General features: G+C 38.1%; 1 protein-coding gene across 2 annotated transcripts in view; it reads right to left on the bottom strand.

Moving 5' to 3' along the window:
• Positions 1-20,673, bottom strand: part of ext2 (exostosin glycosyltransferase 2) — a 165,667-nt gene that overhangs the window by 74,424 nt on the left and 70,570 nt on the right. For both annotated transcript variants that reach the window (XM_063061769.1, XM_063061770.1), the window contains one exon: positions 799-930. In XM_063061769.1, coding sequence (XP_062917839.1) covers positions 799-930 — 132 coding nt within the window. The remainder of the gene's footprint in view (positions 1-798; positions 931-20,673) is intronic.

Here is a 20,673-nt window from a genome sequence, read left to right as displayed (position 1 = left end):
TGGTGTTTTCTACAGAATACCTATACTAAAATGTTATTCAACATATCATGTAAGACATCACGGGACTCAGGAAGCATGAAGGGATTGTGCTATCAGAATATTCTGCATACCAATCTCTGGTTCGAGACAATCCAAGTGTTAGATATTCTGCATTGCTAGCTGTGAACCAAATTCAACTGGAGAATTAACATTTTGAAAAAAAATCACGTTTATGGCTTTACAGCAGAAGTAAAATGTCAATTTTTGCCTTTTAAGTGTTTTATAAGATATTGCTAAGCATTAATCACGATCTCTTCTGATCTAAAATCATTCCATTTTTAAACAAACTAAGCGATGAATATAAAGACAGGTGAAAATCTCAGCTGGTTCTTGTTGGAATGACACATTTTCTCTTAAGACAATGCTTTATACTTTATACAGTCACCATTTCATTAGTTCTGTTTCATTCAAAAATAATAAATTGATCTCAGTACGGAGGGATATCTCTAAACAGGCAACAGAATGATAAAGATCAGTGCATTTCCTTAACGCAAATGAATCATTTATTATCATCTCCCAATTACCACATCATTAAGTAGAGGTAAACGACTGTCTGAGCTTTAACAGGAGAATCTGTTTTTAGTTAACCTTCAGGAGCTCAAGCAAGACAAACATGAAGAGAAACAAAGACCATGAAAATAAAGCTATGGTAAACATTTCATTATTGTAAAGAGCGCACGGAGGAAAAAGTACACATAAAGGACAGATGAAATAGTTGATGCAGCTAGTCTTTATGAGTACTGGGTATCATACACTTACCACAGTTGTTGGATCATTCCAGTCCTCGTAAGATTTGGCAGCATAAGGATAGATTCGGTCATTGATGATTTGCAAGGTAGCAAGTCCAATGGCTTTCATTGATTTAAAATAAGCTTCCCAGAACCACCTTGCCTGCAATAAAAATAATAAAAATTAATTGCTTTTAACAGTAATAATCTAAATAATAACAATCATAATTGTAATACTCTAAATTAAAATTTGCTTGGGTAATTTTACTATTATAGAATAAAGGTAGCCCAAGTGAACCATGATATGAACAATCATACATTGTCATTTGGCCCATTTGTAGAGCAACTCTACAATTCTAATGCTGATGCACACTGAGATTTGTACTCCACCACCACCTCACCAGAAGAGTATAAGTTCACTTAACACATTCATTAGTCTTGATGTAAAGAATTGTATTACACCAGCATAAACAATTGCCATTTTAAACTCTGAAAATATTAAATAAAGATATCTTGTAATTTTAAAGTAATCTAGGATATGCGAATACGACTAGAAAGACAAGCATCTGATGTCTCTCCCAATTCAGAAGGGGGAGACTGAAAATTTGGCTGAGTGGTGTAATAACGACAACCTCTCACTCAATGTCAATTAGACCAACTGATCGTAGACTTCAGGAGAGGGAAACCAGAGGTCCATGAGCCAGTACTCATTAGAGGATCAGAGGTGGAGAAGGTCAGTAATTTTAAATTCCTGGGTGTCACTATCTCCCAGAAGACCGGTCATGGACCTATCATATAAATACGATCGTAAAGAAAACAGGGGTCCGCAGAGATTTGACATATTGTCAAAAACCTTGGCAAACTTCTAGAGATGTGTGGTGGAAAGCGTGCTGACTGGCTGCATTATGGCCTGATATGGGAACACCAGTGCCTTTGAATGGAAAATCCTACAAAAGTAGTGAATTCAGCCCAGTACATCACAGATAAAAGCCTCCCAACCATTGAGCACATCAACATGAAACGATACCATAGAAAAGCAGCATCCAAAGATCCTCACTACTCAGGCTACGCTCTTCTCTCATTGCTGCCGCCAGGTAGAAGATACAAGTGCCTCAGGAATTGTTACATCAGGTTGAAGAACACTTACCACTCCATCAGGCTCTTGAACAAAAGGGGATAACTACACTCATTCTACTTCTGGTGTTCTCACAACCGAAGGTCTCACTTTAAGGACTCTTTATCTTGTTCTTTCATGCTCTTGTTATTTATTGCTATTTATATTTGCATTTACACAGTTTGTTGTCATTGATCCTGTTTACAGTTATTGCTCTATAGATATACTAAATATGCCCCACAGGAAAAAGAATCTCAGGGTCGTATGTAGTGACATGTATGTATTCTGGTAATAACTTTTACTTTGAACTTTGGTAGTCCGCCACTCAATAAAGCTGCAAAGTTACATTTGGTAAAAGTATCCTCACAGCTATCGAGGATAAGATTTCTAGGACTTTAGCAGTTCTGATGATAGCACCTAATCAGGACTGTGTACTACTTGGACTGAAACCTCCTGATAATAGTCTTAGGTGGCAGAAGTTAAGACATGCAAAAGTATGTTGAAGTAGCCTCGGCAGAGTGCTGCATTGCATCCAGTGGATGAAATACACTATTTTTAATATGGTGAGTGGGCCATCAAGTACAAGAGGCTCCTTCAACCTGAATAAATTCAAGCTTCCAGTGTAATTATCCAGGAAAATGGAAAGATTTAATTGTATTCCTGACTTGTGCTGGGAGAAGTTTGGAGAGTCAAGTGGATTTGCCTACTGTAGAATACCCAGCCTGTGATCACAGAACTTGTGACTACATTGCTTGAGTCAAAACAAAAGTTGGGGAATTCAGTGTTGAATGATAGTGATGTCACTGAATGTTAAAAAGTGGTGTTTTGATTCCCACTGGACATGGTCACTGCCTGGCACTTATGATCCAAGTGTTACTTCTGCACAACATAGAAAACCCAGTTCTTGCATCTTGTAGACACAGACATCTGAGCAGTTGCAAATGGCACCAAATACCATGCAATACATCAGACAACTTTCCCATCCCTGATGTTTATAATGGAAAGAAAGCAACTTGAAGAAGCCAAGGACACTAGCATACATAGATTAGATTTGGGAATACTGCCACAGTGGAGAGTTATGATTTTTTTCATAAACTTGAGTTTAACAAAAAAATCTACTGCCAGTGTTTCAAGTTACACCAGTTCTTTCACCCATTTGCTACTCAAACTAACAGTGGTTCTTTTCTAACCAATCACACTTTAAGATTCCTAACAACATACACAAAATGCTGGTGGAATGCAGCAGGCCAGACAGCATCTATAGGAAGAAGTACAATCGACGTTTCAGGCTGAGACCCTTTGTCAGGACTAACTGAAAGAAGAGATAGTTAAAATTCCTAACTTGTTTTCAAATTTCTTCATGGTCCTGCTCTTCATCTTTAATCTTCTCCAGCTCAACATTCATCTAAAACATACATGCTTCTCTAATTGGCGACCTGTGCAGCTCCAAATTTAATTTTATAACATTGTTAGGCATGCCTTCAGAGATCAAGGTCCAATGGTCTGAAATTCTTCCTTAAATTGTTCATTTCTATATGTCCTTCTTTTGAGCCTACGCTGAAGACCAAATATTTGATCATCTGCTCCAATATCTGTTAATATACCTTTGGCAATTACAGAGTAGAGGTTGATTAGAATTTTGGAGCCATGCACAATAAATCATCAATAATTTCCATAATATCAACTCACTCTTTTATTTTTTCCTCTACTTCCAAGTATTCTATATTTTTATTTGAAGAGGGTTTCAAGGGATTCTTATTTGTAGAGTTATAGACTCAGCCAGTTCCATCAAGGGCACAGCTCTCCCCGCCATCGAGGATATTTCAACATGCAGTGCCTCAAGTAGGCAGCAAATGTCATTAAAAGTCCTCACCATTCTGGACATGCCTTCTTTATGTTACTACCATTGGGAAGGACATACAGAGACTGAAAACCTGCGTGCAACAATTTGAAAGTGCTTCCATGAACACTACTTACAGTAGTTATTTGTCTTTTGCACTATTTATTTTGTAGTTTATGGTAGTTTTTATTACTCTTACACTGTACAACTGATAAAAAACAACCAATTTCATAACATTTGTCAGTGATAATAAATCTGATTTTGATAATTATCTGTTGCAAAGCCCACAATTTGTTGTTGAATTGATAAGATGGAAGGTAACAAAAAATAGGTCTGAGCTCGTACAGAATTGTGACCTTTTGTTTAAATGACCACTTTTAACATTTCCTCATAGCCGTACCTATCAGTATGGAAACACCATTAAATATAGGGCATTAGCAAACACAGTTCTCTGAAAATCAACAAAGACAGCCCAAATATTTGGAGGAACACAAAGTGCTTGACCAATGTGAATCAATCTTATAAAAATTGTGCTATATTATATGCCTGTTCCACCCACAAAACTGATCATACTCCTAAATCAAATTATCATAATGAGTCTAGTGATTACCCACACTCAAGTGTTTTTAGGGTCAAAATTAAGTCACCATGTTTATAAAGGTGCAAGAATACCCCCCAAAAAAAACTCAAATGTCAAAAAATTATTCAGGACAGTTATACAAGTCATAAGTAATCATCTTCAGCTCAGATCTTTAAATTAATTGTTTGTTATTTATTAAGTTTTTAAAGCAGGAAAAGATTGGCTGACTAGCAGGAGGTGAAGAGTGAGATTAAAGGGGCTTTTATGGGTGGTTGCTGGTGAATAGTGGTGTTCTGCAGGCATCAGTGATGGGACTTTTCACATGACTTAGATGAAGGAATTATGACTTTGGGTCCAATACGAAGATAGGTGAGGGGCAGGTACTGTTGAGGAAGCAGGGAGTTCTAGAAGGAATAGACAGATAGGAGAATGGGCAAAGAATTGGCAGATAGAATATAGTGTTGGGAGGCACGTGATCATGCACTCTGGTAGAATGAAGGTTGCACAGAATATTTTCAAAATGGGAATCTCATTCAGAAATCAGAGGTGCAAAAGGACTTGGGAGTCCTCATGCAGGATTCCCTTAAGGTTAATTTGTAGGTTGAGTTGGATTTGAGAAAACTAGAAAATAAAAGCAAGGATGTAATGTTGAGGCTTTATAACCACATTTGGAGTATTGCAAGCAGATTTGGGCCCTTTATCTAAAAGATCTGCTGACATTGGACGATCCAGAGGAAGTTCATGAGAATGATTCTGGGAACGAAAGGGTTATATATGAGAAATGTTTGAAAGCTCACTGGAACTTAGAAGAATGTGGGGAATCTCATTGAAACCTATTGACTATTGTAAGACCTCTATAGAATGGATGTGGTGAGTATGTTTCTATAGATGGGGGTGCCAGAGGGCACTGCCTCATAATACAAGGACATCCCTTTAGAACAGAGATGAGGAGGAATCTCTTTCGCTGGAGGGTGATGAATCTGTGGAATGCAGTGCCACAGATGGCTGTGGAGGCTAAGTCATTGGGTCTATTTAAAGCAGTAGTCAATAAATTCTTAATTAGTAAGGGAGTCAAATGTTATGGGGAGAAGGTAGGAGAATGGGGTTGAGAGGGATAATAAAACTTGAACAAACTATGCAATTAATAAAATTATGAGCAATCTGTATAACTTGCTATATTATGGTGTCTTAACTTCATTACTAGGAAGATAAGTTCAAAGTTAGCAAACAATGATCCAGGATTGAGACAAAAAATTTCTCCCAAAAATTGCCACCAATATGGACAAAAGTAATGTGGGAGGCAGACAGCATTTTTCAAGGAGGAAGTTTCTCCTCTACACTTTGCAAATTTCTTAAAACTAGGTAGGCAAGAAAATATGTCAAAGTGGAGAAGCTCTGCACAAAATCTACCTGGTTATCTCAGTCCAATCATTGTTGGAAATTCAATTTGATCTAATTGATATGCTCTTTGGACCTATGTAGGTGAGAGATCATTTTACAAGACAATCTTTTTTTATGAACTGGGGACTACTAATGCATCAACTTAAACAACCTGCCGCCAACAAAACTCATGGCTCCATCATAAATCATTTGGGACTTTTCAGGGTCAAAGGGATAAGTGAGGAATTTATACATTGTTCATAAATCACACTGCTTTATATCTGCTGACCTTTCAGAGACTGAAGCTGTTCATATGTATATGAAATGCCATTAAAAGCACTCACCAAAGATGTTGAAATTTTCCGAAGCAATATTATTTTTCAAAGAATATTCCTGATATTAGTTCAAAATAAATTTATTACCAAATCTCACCATATAGTACCCTGTGATTAATTTTCTTGTGGGCATTCACCATAGGTACAAGAAACACATTACACTCGATGAAAGCTTCACACAAAGACAAACAAGCAAAGCGCAAAAGATGCCAAACTATACAAAGATAATAATTAGTTTAACACAATCTGATTACTTACACAGACACTATCAAGTGGCAAACAGCACTCATCAAAAGTTTGCTTTAAAATACAAACTCATAAATGAAATCACACCTTACTATAAATACAAGCCTAATCCAGTTTTAGTATAAGAATATCACAAATTATATTATGACTGATCAGTTAGTACAGATAGGACAATCCACAGTAACTGTCCAGGTATAATAATACAGGATAAACAAGAACAACTTATTTAACAGATATAGCCATTCCAAACACACACAACTTACAGAAATCATTAAGTAAGAAACACCAGAAGTATGCTTAATTAAAAGAGGAAATTGAAAGATTTTTAAACATGAACAAGCTATACATTGTCCCAACAGTAATATCTGAAACTCGTGTCATCCCAAAAGCACTTCAAAATAGCATTAAACAATTAGGGCTACACTGTAATAATTATGTAAACATTCAGAAAGCCACAATACTAAAACACAGCTAGAATAATCCTAAAGGGCACAGCTATGAAAATTCCTCTATACCCAAGTTATAGTATTGGACTGTTTTTCCAGCATATTGAAGTAAAGCAACATTTCTTCACTCTGCCACTCTATTTACAACAAAAAGCATTTATACTGCCAAATAAATTTAAGATCTTGCTAAATGGTGGAAACACTCCATAAGCATTATTGAATTTAATATTTTTGTTAGCTTTGATAGTGACACACAAGTACATTAAGTACTACTGCCAAACGCATTCTTGAAGAGAAACATTTATCACTGAAATACTGGCATGAGCTTAGAATAATTACATTTTATCGACATGACCATGATTTGGTTTTTAATGCTAGTCATATATTTAAAGTAGAATGTGCTTAGACTGTCAAGCAATTTTTTTTAGAAAAAAAATTTAATCCAAATCAATAATAACATTAATTTATGCATTATTAGAGGCAGAAACTTGCAATTCCTTCTGAATAAAACAGACTTAAAGGGTTCAGAATGAGGTCATTACAACCGGAAATTACTGATAAAATAGCATGCTCATGTTTCAACTGCATTCAGATAATTTAAAGATTTTTAGGTCCTTTTATATCGTACCCTATGAAAACAGCATGACATACTTCAATGCGTCCTGATTAAATACATTTTAAACTCCAAATCTATAATTGTTGGGCAAATCCCAGTTCCCCTCAGCTCCACAGCGGAAAAGCCAGACACCATTTTTGTGCCATCTATACAGTTACATTTTCACTATTTTTATGCCATTGATATGGTTATATCTTTAATTAAGAACTGAGAATTTAATTTCACTCCACTTAAGGCTACATTGCTGAACAGCATGCCTTACCCAATCATCTGTAAACTATCTTATATATTCATTATCATACTAATTTGACACTTTTTGCTATCTCTCATCTGTAATTCTATCATAAACAACAAATTACATAACAAGTTTGCAGGCCCTTCCTCTTCTCCAGTGTTCAAAATTCTTGCTATTGTCTACAAATACCCTCCATTTTTCGAGCCACTTATTTATTTATTCATTTACAGCCAGTTAAACACCTACCCAGTGCGCGCTCTCTTTCTTCAATCCAACAATTGGACACAGACTCAACCCCCACTTCACTTCTACCTTTCTTAAAAAAACATATTTTGCTAAATGTTTCCAGAGTTGTACAGTGAATTCTGGTTAATTGATCCATCGGTTATTTGAGGAAACTCTTAAAGAACGAAAAACAATCAAGGAAATAGCTAGGATTCCCTTCATTTATTTGGGACACTATACCATTTAATAGAGACAGCAGACTGCTGCCGAACAGTTTTATAACGAACAAAAGGAACGTAACCTTGTGTGACTGGAAAGTACCCTAGCAGGGATGACAGTGGAACAACAATGGCAGGTATTTCTGGGAATAATACAGAAGGTGCAAGATCAGTTCATTCCAAAGAGGAAGAAAGATGCTAAGGGGAGTAAGGGGCGACCGTGGATGACAAGGGAAGTCAAGGACAGTATGAAAATAAAAGAGAGGAAGTATAACATAGCAAGGATGAACGAAAAGTCAGCGGATTGGGAGACTTTTAAGGAGCAACAGAAGATAACTAAAAAGGCAATATGGGGGGAAAAGATGAGGTACGAAGGTAAGCTAGCGAAGAATATAAAGGAGGATAGTAAAAGCTTCTTTAGGTATGTGAAGAGGAAAAAATTAGTTAAGACCAAAGTTGGGCGCTTGAAAACAGAAACGGGTGACATTATTATGGGGAACAAGGAAATGGCAGACGAGCTGAACAGGTACTTTGGATCTGTCTTCACTAGGGAAGACACAAACAATCTCCTAGATGTAATAGTGGCCAGAAGACCCTAGGGTAACAGACGAACTGAAGGAAATTCGCATTAGGCAGAAAATGGTGTTGGGTAAACTGATGGGACTGAAGGCTGATAAATCCCCAAGGCCTAATGGTCTGCATCCCAGGGTATTTAAGGAGGTGGCTTTAGAAATCGTAGATGCATTGGTAATCATTTTCCAATGTTCTACAGATTCAGGATCAGTTCCTGCGGATTGGAGGGTAGCTAACGTTATCCCACTTTTTAAGAAAGGAGGGAGAGAGAAAACAGGCAATTATAGACTAGTTAGTCTGACATCAGTGGTGGGGAAGATGCTGGAGTCAATTATAAAAGATGAAATAGTGGCATATATGGATAGCAGTAGCAGGATAGGTCTAAGTCAGCATGGATTTACGAAGGGGAAATCATCCTTGACTAATCTTCTGGAATTTTTTGAGGATGTAACTATGAAAATGGACATGGGAAAGCCAGTGGATGTAGTGTACCTGGACTTTCAGAAAGCCTTTGATAAGGTCCCACATAGGAGGTTAGTGGGCAAAATTAGAGCTCATGGTATTGAGGGTAGGGTACTGACATGGATAGAAAATTGGTTGGCAGACAGGAAACAAAGAGTAGGGATTAACGGGTCCTTTTCAGAATGGCAGGCAGTGACTAGTGGGGTACCGCAAGGCTCGGTGCTGGGACCACAGCTGTTTACAATATACATTAATGATTTAGATGAAGGGATTAAAAGTAACATTAGCAAATTTGCAGATGATACAAAGCTGGGTGGCAGTGTGAAATATGAGGAGGATGTTATGAGAATGCAGAGTGACTTAGATAGGTTGGGTGAGTGGGCAGATGCAGTTTAATGTGGATAAATGTGAGGTCATCCACTTTGGTGGCAAGAACAGGAAGGCAGATTACTATCTGAATGGTAAACACAAAATAATCTGCAGATGCTGTTGTCAAAGGAACACTCACAATGCGCTGGAGGAACTCAGCAGGTCAGTCAGCATCAGTTGAAAAGATTAGTCGACGTTTCGGGCCGAAACCCTTCCTTAGGACTGAAGGAAGAGCTTTGGGGAGAGTTTGAAGAATGCTGGTAGTCGGAAAAAACAGTAATTTGAAAGACAAAGGGGTGGGGGAGGGGAAGCAGAGAGGTAATTGGCAGGAGAACAATGCGAAGTAGTAGAAGGAAGCGGAACTATGAGGGAGGTGATGTGAAATAGGGATAGAGGAAGGGAGGGAGAGGGAATTACCGGAAGTTGGGGAATTCTCTGTTCATACCAAAACATATAACATAACATTCTCCAACTTCTGGTAATTCCCTCCTCCTCCCTTCCTCTATCCCTATTTCACATCACCTCCCTCATAGTTCCGCTTCCTTCTACTACTTCGCATTGTTCTCCTGCCAATCACCACCCTGCTTCCCCTCCCCCACCCCTTTGTCTTTCAAATTACTGCTTTTTTCAACTACCAGCATTCTTCAAACTCTCCCCAAAGTTCTTCCTTCAGTCCTGATGAAGGGTTTTGGCCCAAAACGTCGACTAATCTTTTCAACTGATGCTGACTGACCTGCTGAGTTCCTCCAGCGCATTGTGAGTGTTCCACTATCTGAATGGTGTCAAGTTAGGAAAAGGGGAAGTACAACAAGATCTGGGTGTCCTTGTTCATCAGTCACTGAAAGTAAGCATACAGGTACAGCAGGCAGTGAAGAAAGGTAATGGCATGTTGGCCTTCATAACAAGGGGAGTTGCGTATAGAAGGAAAGAGGTCCTTCTGCAGTTGTACACGGCCCTGGTAAGGCCCCACCCGGAGTATTGTGTGCAGTTTTGGTCCCCAAATTTGAGGAAGGACATTCTTGCCGTGGAGGGAGTGCAGCATAGGTTCACTGGGTTAATTCCAGGGATGGCGGGAATGTCATATGTTGAAAGATTGGAGTGATTGGGGTTGTATACACTGGAATTTAGAAGGATGAGAGGGGATCTGATTGAAACATATAAGATTATTAAGGGATTGGACACGCTAGAGGCAGGAAACATGTTCCCGATGTTGGGGGAGTCCAGAACCAGAGGCCACAGTTTAAGAATAAGGGGTAGGCTATTTACAACGAAGTTGAGGAAAAACTTTTTCATACAGAGGGTTGTGGTTCTGTGGAATGCTCTGCCTCAGAAGGCAGTGGAGGCCAATTCTCTGGATTCTTTCAAGAAAGAGTTAGATAGAGCTCTTAAAGATAGCGAAGTCAAGGAATATGGGGAGAAGGCAGGAACAGGGTACTGATTGTGGATGATCAGCCATGATCACAGTGAATGGCAGTGCTGGCTCAAAGGGCCGAATGGCCTACTCCTGCAACTATTGTCGGATAGACACTGCACTGTTTAGTGCAAAGTTTTTAAATAGTGTCATTTGTGTGTGTTTGTGTTCAAAAAGCATTGATATGTCACTGATAGTTAGCGACAAATAAACAGCAAAGCCATTTAGAACTGTATTGCTCATTGCAGTTTCAAGCATTCAGACTTGGAGATGCCAAAAATGGCTGGGAGTGAAAATGAAACAATTTCACTACTTCGCAAGTTGGGAACTATGAAAAATATGAAGGTATCGATAATCATCTTGAATGTTACAATGAGAATGAAGAATTGGAGGATGCAATCATCAAAAGCATTGTACGAAGGCAATCCATTATCTGTACCAGGTGCTTGCACTAATTTGCTCTTTCACAGTCATGCAAAAGAACACAGAAGCGTGATGGTTGACTGTCATATCCGACAATCACAGTGAAACCTGTGCGAGAGATTTTTTAAAAGTGAAAAAGCTGTTGCACTGCGACAGTTCCACTCTTGATCTCAGAAGTCCATGTTCAGTGGTACAAATAGTTGCCATAAACTGGGGTCGTCCTTGGTTACAGTGGATAACAATTGTTGCTCTCCTTGAAGTATGCAGAACCACCTTCTTAGCCATTGGATCTCACTGTTGATCTCATTCACCAAGTCCGCCAGAGCTGACTTCACATGCTAGGACAGGCATGTCCCTTATTTCACCAAGGTATGAGGCCCGCTAGCTACCCTCACCTAGTTTAGCCGCCTGTTGAAGCAGTGTACCGGGATGTAGCCATTATCAGATACAAATATTTTCTTGGAACCACAGCTGAGAGCTGAGTGGCTGGTGGGGACTAAAGGTGCCCCTTCAACATCAATGATACCCCTCCTTGGATGCTCTATATATGACAGCATACACCAGATGAATTCCTTGGTCGATAACTAATAGGAACTAGTACACGGTTTTATAGTACTATAAGCAGCATTGATCGCTCTAATTCGTTCAGTATTTCATTTAAACACATAATTTGTTACTCAGTTAAACCATAGTTTGCCTTTTTATACCTTTTTAACTATTTTCATGAAACTTCAGCTTATTGGGGCAGCTGCTTAAATGAGATAAACTGTACTGGTTCCACTGTACTTCTCATTAATTTCATCAACATTTTAACTGTTGCACATTTAGTATCTGCAAATTTTACACATCATGAAATTGAAATTAAGTTGTTGTAACGGAGGCTTATTTCAAACAAAAACATGAGCACATAGTTAAAACAATTCATGATTTATGCCTTTATTTCAGGAATTTGCCAAAATTTGAATGAAGGAACTCTATCATGTTCTGACACATGATGGACAGTGTTTGAAACCCAATGCCACACATTTCAACACTCCAGGGTATCATCTTTAAATCTGTCAGTGTTTGGGACTCGTATCAACTTCCCTTACAACAGACACCCAGCTGAGAGAGTGTTCCAAGAAAAATATATGGATTTAATTGCAAAGCTTTGCTCAGGCAGCCCCAGAGGAGAGTTCAAAGGCAAAATAAGGTACTTTCTAGCACCTCAGAGTGCTGTAAGGTCTAAAGGTTACTAAAGCAGGAGCCACTGCCCAATAAAAATCTGGTTTGAGAGTTCAATTGTAAAGCATATAATGGATCCTTTTACAGCGTTCCCCTCATTCTGAGGCAGAGTGCTGGTTCCTACAGTGATATCGTTTCAGCTGCTGTCTACTTTTGCCTTCAAAGCTACCCCAAAGCAGTGTCTGTTTTAGCTCTATTCACTTAGCAGACAATTAATAATATATCTATTTTGTAGAACCCAGAGCATTTGATTTAATATTAAGTGTGGCTGTATTCCTGCAGTCTAACCCAAATAAACTGGATACTGGGGTTGTGACTTGTAAGCAAAAGAGTAAACTCTCAGCATTCTGTGGATCTGAGAACAAGAATGGCACGGTACTCAAACCAATCAAATAAGATTGAATGAATTGCTCAAGCTCTCAGTCAATAACATCACAAAAGGAACCTGTTAATTCTGGGCTAAAACTAAAGGATCTCCAATGTGGTTTTCAATCATGTTTTTAATAAAGGCAATAAATTGATTCACTAACATTTTTCACCTGCCTGGAGTGAATTTTAGAGTATAAATGTAAGCTAGTTTATTTGTTGATAAGAAACATTCCTGTACCTATAACAATATATAGGCAGTGTCCCAGTCAAGCAGAAACTAGAGGCACCAGTATTAGTGATGCTAATAGTCCTCATTTTGGGTAGTCATGACTAGAAGCTAGCAGAGTTTGTTTTAACAAAAGGAGTGCTTTACAAATCATTGTGGTCTGTCTTCAGATATTTTTACTTCCTTTTCTCCTCACCTCTACCAACATACAAAAAAACACCAAATAATCACAGCTATTCTTCAATTTGCAGTTTTCCCTGTTTAAAATGCAGATTAAAATGCATCATTAGCATTCAAATAAATGTAATTAAAAGATGGCAACATTCAACTGAAACGCAAATAAAACACTTGTTTGCTACCACCACCACACTACAAAGGCTGCCGATTTAAAGGTAACCCTGTTTTACGCACTGGACAAAAGATGGTGATAAATAACAAGGTACCGTATATAACAATGTCGCAAAAATTACATGTATGAAAGGTTTTGGCTAATTCAGTTCAATTACATTTTTTGTATTTTAAATGGAATTCTATAACTGCATCCTACAAAGTAAATGTAGGAAAAAGTCTGAATGTCACTACATTGTAAGTAAGGTATCCTTTCTGTACCGTTTAAAAATCTTGACTTGCAAATTACATACAAGTTATTCATTTTTTAAAATTCATGCCACTGTAACTGATGCAGAGAAGGAAAAGATAAGCAGGCTATGAAATTTTGATCACTTCCCATTGGTTAATAGTTTTAAATAAGGAATCAATGAAACTTTTACTAAAATGATCTTATTTTGTTTGCTCTTTTTTTGGTTAACAGCCAATTCTCATTTTTCAAAATAAAAGAATGATGTGAAATATACAAAATATTTTAATAATGATTCTTAAGAAGCAGCTTTTGAAAATGAATTTTTAATTTTACAAATCATAATGGATTTTTGTGACAAGGAAAACGTAATGAATGATTCCGCTGGAAATCTTGACTTTGACAGATAGGTTCATGTGATTTCAGCTGCAACTCAGAACTGGATAAAGAGAAAAAAGTCATTGGCTTAAATTTTCATCACCATCCAGACACACCAGCCAAAAGTGCATGAAGACAAAATCAGGCTTGCCTGTGATGTCTTTTGTGATAAAGCAGCCTGCCAACACTCACTGCAACAGATGAAAAATTCAGTTGTTGCAGTCAAGGATCTGGGGCAGAAAGTTTCACTTTTAGAACTACATAGTTCATGGGAGGAAAAAATATTTTCAGACACATTAAGCCATACTCAAAACATGTGCTTGTCTGGTTGCCTGCTGCATGAATCTGCTTTGTTTCAATTGACTAAATTCAATTAAGTTATGCTTTAAATATCTGAAATCTAAACAAAGAACATTTGTATAATATTAATGATCAAGCATACATTTTATCATTAATTTACACTTATAGTTAATATCATTGATTAAAACTGCATTTAAATAAAACTTCAAAGTATATTCATATTTTAGCTCCTGAAAAATGTTTGTATGTTTAACATAACATGGACACACAACCTCTACTGTTGTACTTATTTCATCTATGCTTATCAGCTGAACTGCACTGGGAGGTAGCCAGACACAGGCAGCAGAGATGGCATGCTTTCTATCATAAGTGATAAGGATACATGAGACAAACTATATACCCCCTCACTTCTGAAAAATTATAATGTGTCTTTGCTCAATCATTATAATTTTCTATAAGTAACAAAATATTTCTCAAACAGGTGAAGGAGAAAAATGTTAAGAATTTATTTTAACCTTCAAAACATAGATAAGTTAAGCTAACCCTTCAGTATAGTTCTTGAATTAGCCTCAAACAGTCTGAAATATCATAAGAAAACAATATTTTTAAAACATATACAATACTCAATAAGGTTTTAATCATGTAATATTAGACCTTTTAATTCCATTTTGAACCTAGTTTGACATTTTATGATGTAGATCAGGATTTGTATATTATGCTCCCTCCTGTGAGTTCTGCAGGATTCCCCTGGAGTACTGAGAAATTTTAAAAGAAATCAAGAAAGAATGGGACTAACGTGATACAGTAGCATTAAGACGACTAATCATACTGTTATTGGAAAGCAGAGCAACTCGAACGCAGGATATGATCTATCCCTGCCCATACTTCCTCTACCAATAACTCATTTACATATCATCTATTAGATTTGAGCAGAATTAATCTTTCAAATTATCCCTTTGCTCATCGAGTTAATATACAACCAAAATCTCTGAATTACTTGGATTGTCAATGCATGTCTAAATGCCTCCTCCTCACACAAAATGCCTGTGTCATGATGTTCTAAGAAAATGAAAATAAGTTGTGCTGATGGATACTACTATTCATTCTCTCTTCAAATGGGCACTTCTAACCTTATCACATGATAGATGCATTACACTACTACACTTTGACTTTGAGACCAAAACATTTTCCAAAGCACCATCCACTTGAGGATTTATTAAGTACTGTCAGAGCTCAATATTTCATTAGCAGACATGCAAAATCTGTTTTTAGTCAAAGAGAGAAATTCTTGCATTTCATATTCCTTCCTATTCATCTTCCAATAGCTTCTCTCACTGGCCAACAAATCTGAGGTAATCTCAATAATTTTCAAGTGGATATCGTAAATTCATATTATCAGTCGATATTTTCCCCAAAAAGGTATACGAGTACTTGTGTATGGTTAGTCGAATGGAAAAACAAAAGTTGTGAATACAAAACAATATTAACATTAATTTGAATTTAGATGGGAATAGGTCACCCTTCTCTTTCACCCCAAGATTAAAACACACAAAAAAGTAAATGATACTGAATTACTTTTCTAATCCAAACAGCTTTCATGAAAATGTGACAAATTTCAAAATTATGCTTTGATTCCTGAAAAGAAGGCAATGAGTAATTTACTAATTGGAAAATATTAGGACAGGGACAGTGCCTCAACGAACTGTGTCCGGAGGCTGCACAGCACCTTTGCAGACCACGCGTGCACTTGGACGAGAGAGAATGAACATTAACGTAAGAGATTAATCCAATCTGTACAAAATTCAAAACATCTCCAATCATCTCCACTTTGTCTTCTGAAAAGGTCCAAATTATTTTCTTTTAATCTTTTCTGGAATTAATCTCTTTATTTTTATTTTCACCAACTACCCCACATTCAACTCACTTCATAACAGAAGTAATTTACAGTGACCAACAAACTTACACATCTTTGTGAACCTATGTTGTCACAGGGAGGATGTCCAAACTCCACAAAGACAGTGCCTGAGGTCAGGCTTGAGACCAGGTTTTTGGCACTGAGACACAAGTTCAACTAAATGTGCTGCTAGTTGTTAGAAAAGTTGCAATTTTTTGCATCTCAGTCTCAGATTGGGTTTTTTTAAAAATATACTGTCAACTGGTGAATAGAGTTTAGCATATTTCAACCAAGTATTTAGGAGCAGCATTGGCTAGAGATATAATTATTTTATTCTGAATTTAATTTGGACACAAGCATGTGAATTAACAAATCCCTGTCTGCCATCTTAAAAACTTAATCTTAAAATAAAGTTAGCTCCTTTGCTAAAATAACAGGTATTCCAGATGAAAATATTAAATGGTCTTATGTTAATGAAGCAATGAAATTTCAGGATCCTTAACTTATATTGAATAAAGTTAGACAGCAGTGGCTGCCAGTAAACTTCATATGGGAAAAAATGGTATTTACTCTTGAAATGTGCATACAATACATTTCTCTCTACAAAAGATCCATGAGATAATTATCACATTTTAGGGGAATGATAATTCCTTTAGATTGACTGAGTGTGGAACAGGCAGCACAAGGGGAACACCTGTCAAATGGAATCTCAGGAGTTCCAAAAAAAACACAGCAGAGGCATGTCAGTAACAAAAATTTTCATATGGGCAAAAGAAAGACTTTTATATATTCTTTGTTACAGCAAAAGTAATCAAAACAGGGCCAACAAGTTTTCTCACTCATCATATCACAATTTTAGCAAAGAATCCTAAATTGAGCAAATTGAGTCCACTACTTCTAAACATTTGTGAAGACTGGAAACAATTATTTAGTAAATACCCTTTAGACTAGGACACTGTCCACTTAAATTAGCCTTTCTTGCACCTCTAACAAGTAACTCAAGGATTGCTTTCTACCTCAAATCTCTGTTACTCGCTCACTTCTTTCATGTTCATCAGAACAATCTAATATTTTCTACAGCTATTGGCCACCTTTGATTCATAATATTTCTTGCTACACTACTTTAAAGATATACAATTTCAACTATTTCCATTTTGTTCTTTTTGCCAGTACTATGATTTTGATCATTATAAACCAGATGTACAGGAGTAATTGCAGATGCTAGAAATCCGAAATAAAAACAGAAAATGCTGGAACCACTCATCAGGCTAAAGAGCTTTGTGAGAAGAGGAACAGAGTTTACATTTTGTTGCATCAAGTTGAAGATTTTTTTGTCACCTATTCAGCATTATTTCCATTCTGAGGAAAGGAATTCAACTCATTGACACAATTGTTTCTCTTTTCAGAGATGCTAAGTGTTTGCAACACATCAGTCTTTATTTCAGCAGAAATGTACTGCTAAAACTAAAGATATAATTCTGCCATCTTCTACGGGATCATACCACTAAGCACCTCTTCCCCTCTCCTCCAACTGTCTGCTTTCCACAAGGATCGCTCTCTACTCGATCACCTATCCACTTGTTCCTCCCACTGATCTCCCTCCTGGCACTAAACCCTGCAAGCGAGACAAATGCCCCAATCTGCCCCTACACCTGCTCCCTTACCAAAACCCAGGGCCTCAAACAGTCCTTCCAAGTGAGGCAACATATCATCTGTAAGTCTTTAGGGCTTATTTTATCTGGTACTCCCAGCTTGGCCTCCTCTATATTGATAAGACCCAATGTAGAGTGAGGGACTGTTCGTTGAGCATCTTTGCTCCATCTGTCACAAAGTGTAGCATTTCTCAGAGGCCAACCACTTTAATTCTATTTTCCATTCAAGCATGTTGGCCTCCCTTGCTGCCGAGATAAAGCCACTCTCAAGTTGGAAGAGCAACACCTCATATTCCATCTGGGTAGTCTCCAACTTGATGGCATGAACATCAATTTCTCTTACTTCCAGTAATTATTCCCCCTCTCCCTTCTCTCTTTTTCCATTCCCCATTCTGGCATCTTGTGCAAATGGATCCTCAATTTCCTCACTTGCAGACTCCAGTCAGTTTAGATTGGCAACAACATCTCCTCCAGGATCTCCATCGGCACAGTGCATCACAAGGCTGTGTGCTTAGCCCTCTGTTCTCCTCACTTTACACTTATAACCATGTGGCTCGGCATAGCTCCAATGCCATTTTCAAGTTTGCTGATGACACCTCTGTAGTAGGCCGATTCAAAGGTGGTGAAAAATCAGCATATCGGAGGGAGACTGTAAATCTGAGTGATGCTATAACAACAATCTCTCACTCAATGTCAGCAAGACCAAGGAGCTGATGACTGACTTCAAGAGGAAGAAACCGTGGGATCAGAGGCAGAGGGTCAGCAACATAAAATTCCTCGGTGTTATTATTTCAGAGGACCTGTCCTGGGTCCAGCATGTACGTGCAGTTACAAAGAAAGCATAGTAGTGCCTCTACCTCCTTTGGAGTTTGTGAAGATTCAGCAAGACATTTAAAATTTTGACAAATTTCTATAGATGTCTAGTTCAGAATATATTGACCTGCTGCACCACAGCCTGGTATGGAACCACCAATAGCCTTAAACGGAAAATCCTGCAAAAAAAAATAGTGGATACGGCCCAGTCCATCACAGGTAAAGCCCTCCCCACCATTGAGCATATCTACATGAGATATTGTTGCAGGAAAACAGCATCCAAGAGCAGGGACCCCATCACCCTCAACATTCTCTCTTCTTGCTGCTGCCATCAGGAAGGTGGTACAGGAGCCTCAGGACTCACACCAGGTTCAGGAACAATTATTGCCCCTCAACCATCAGACTCTTGAACCAAAGGGGATGTTATGTGCTTGGATTTTCAGAAGGCCTTTGACAAGGTGCCATGCATGAGGCTGCTTAACAAGCTACAAGCCCATGGTATTACAGGAAAGATTCTAGTATGGATAAAGCAGTGGATGATTGGCAAGAGGAAAAGAGTGGGAATAAAGGGATCCTTTTCTAGCTGGCTGCTGGTGACTGGTGGTGTTCCACAGGGGTCTGTGTTGGGGCCAATTCTTCTTATGTTATATGTCAATGACTTTGATGACGGAATTGATGGTTTTGTTGCAAAGTTTGCAAACAATTTGACGATAAGTAGTGGCACAGGTAGATTTGAGGAATTAGAGAGCCCACAGAAGGTTTTAAGATGGATTGGGAGAATGAGCAAAAAAAAAAATGGCAGATGGAATACAGTGTTGGGAAGTGTATGGACATGCATTTTAGTAGATGAAAAGGTTGATTATCTTCTAAATGGAGAGAAAATACAAAAATACTGAAGTGCAAAGGGATTTGTGCAGGATTCCCTAAAGTTTAATTTGCAGGTTGAGTTTGTGGTGAGGAAGGCAAATGCAATGTTAGCATTAATTTTAAGAGAAATAGAAAATAAGAGCAAGGATGTAGTGTTGAGACTTTATAAAGCACGCTGAGGCCTTATTTGGAGTACTTTGAGCAGTCTGGAGTCCCTTATCTTAGAGAGGATGTGCTGAAGCAGGAGAGGGTTCAAAGGAGGTACACAAAAACGATTCCAGGATTGAATCACTTGTCATTTGAAGAGCACTTGATGACTCTGGGCCTGTATTCACTGGAATTCAGAAGGGTGAAGGGCGACCTCATTGAAACCCATCGAATGGTGAAAGGCCTCGATAGAGTGGATGTGGACAGGATGTTTCCTATGGTGGGAAAGTCTAAGACCAGAGAACACAGCCTCAAGAACAGAGGGATGCCCTTTTAGAACGGAGATGAGCAGGAAGGTCTTCAGCCAGGGAATGGTGAATCTGTGGAATTCTTTGCTACAGGCAGCTGTTGAGGCCAATTCTTTACGTGACACACTGTAAGGTTTCACTGCTAGTGTATTGGCCCCTCTGCAATGTTTCACTGCTAATGTAATGATTTCTCTGTAGCAGCAATGTTTGGGTTATGACTAGAGATAATGGGGCTTTGGAATGTATGTTATCCAATGGGAGAAATGTTGCTCTTTCTTGTGAGTCTGGAAGAGAGATTTTCAGGGTCTTTTGTCAGGAAGAGGAGGAGGAGGAAGCCACATGTGGGGGGAGCCAGGAGACGACCGGACAGAGTGGACTGGGAGCAAGGGTCCAAAGGTCGGCGATACTCGGAGGAGGTGGATGAATGCTGAATAGCCGTATCAGTGAGCTCCAACATGCACTTTTGACTTTTTTCCTTAAAAAGAGTCCTTTTTCTTTTTATTTTCTTCACTAACCCTTTATTCAGATTAAGATTTATAAAGTTCAATCATTTAATTGCATATGGTATACTGTCTGATATTTTGCGGTGCAGATTTGTATCCAGGCAACACATCACACAGCATCCACACAAATGAGATTTCTTAGTTTGGTGGGGCCAGAGGTTGTCTTTCCCGAGAC

The sequence above is a fragment of the Mobula hypostoma genome, chromosome 11, assembly GCF_963921235.1.
Source record: "Mobula hypostoma chromosome 11, sMobHyp1.1, whole genome shotgun sequence".
Lineage (NCBI taxonomy): Eukaryota > Metazoa > Chordata > Chondrichthyes > Myliobatiformes > Myliobatidae > Mobula > Mobula hypostoma.
This window is presented reverse-complemented; position numbering and strand designations above follow the sequence as displayed.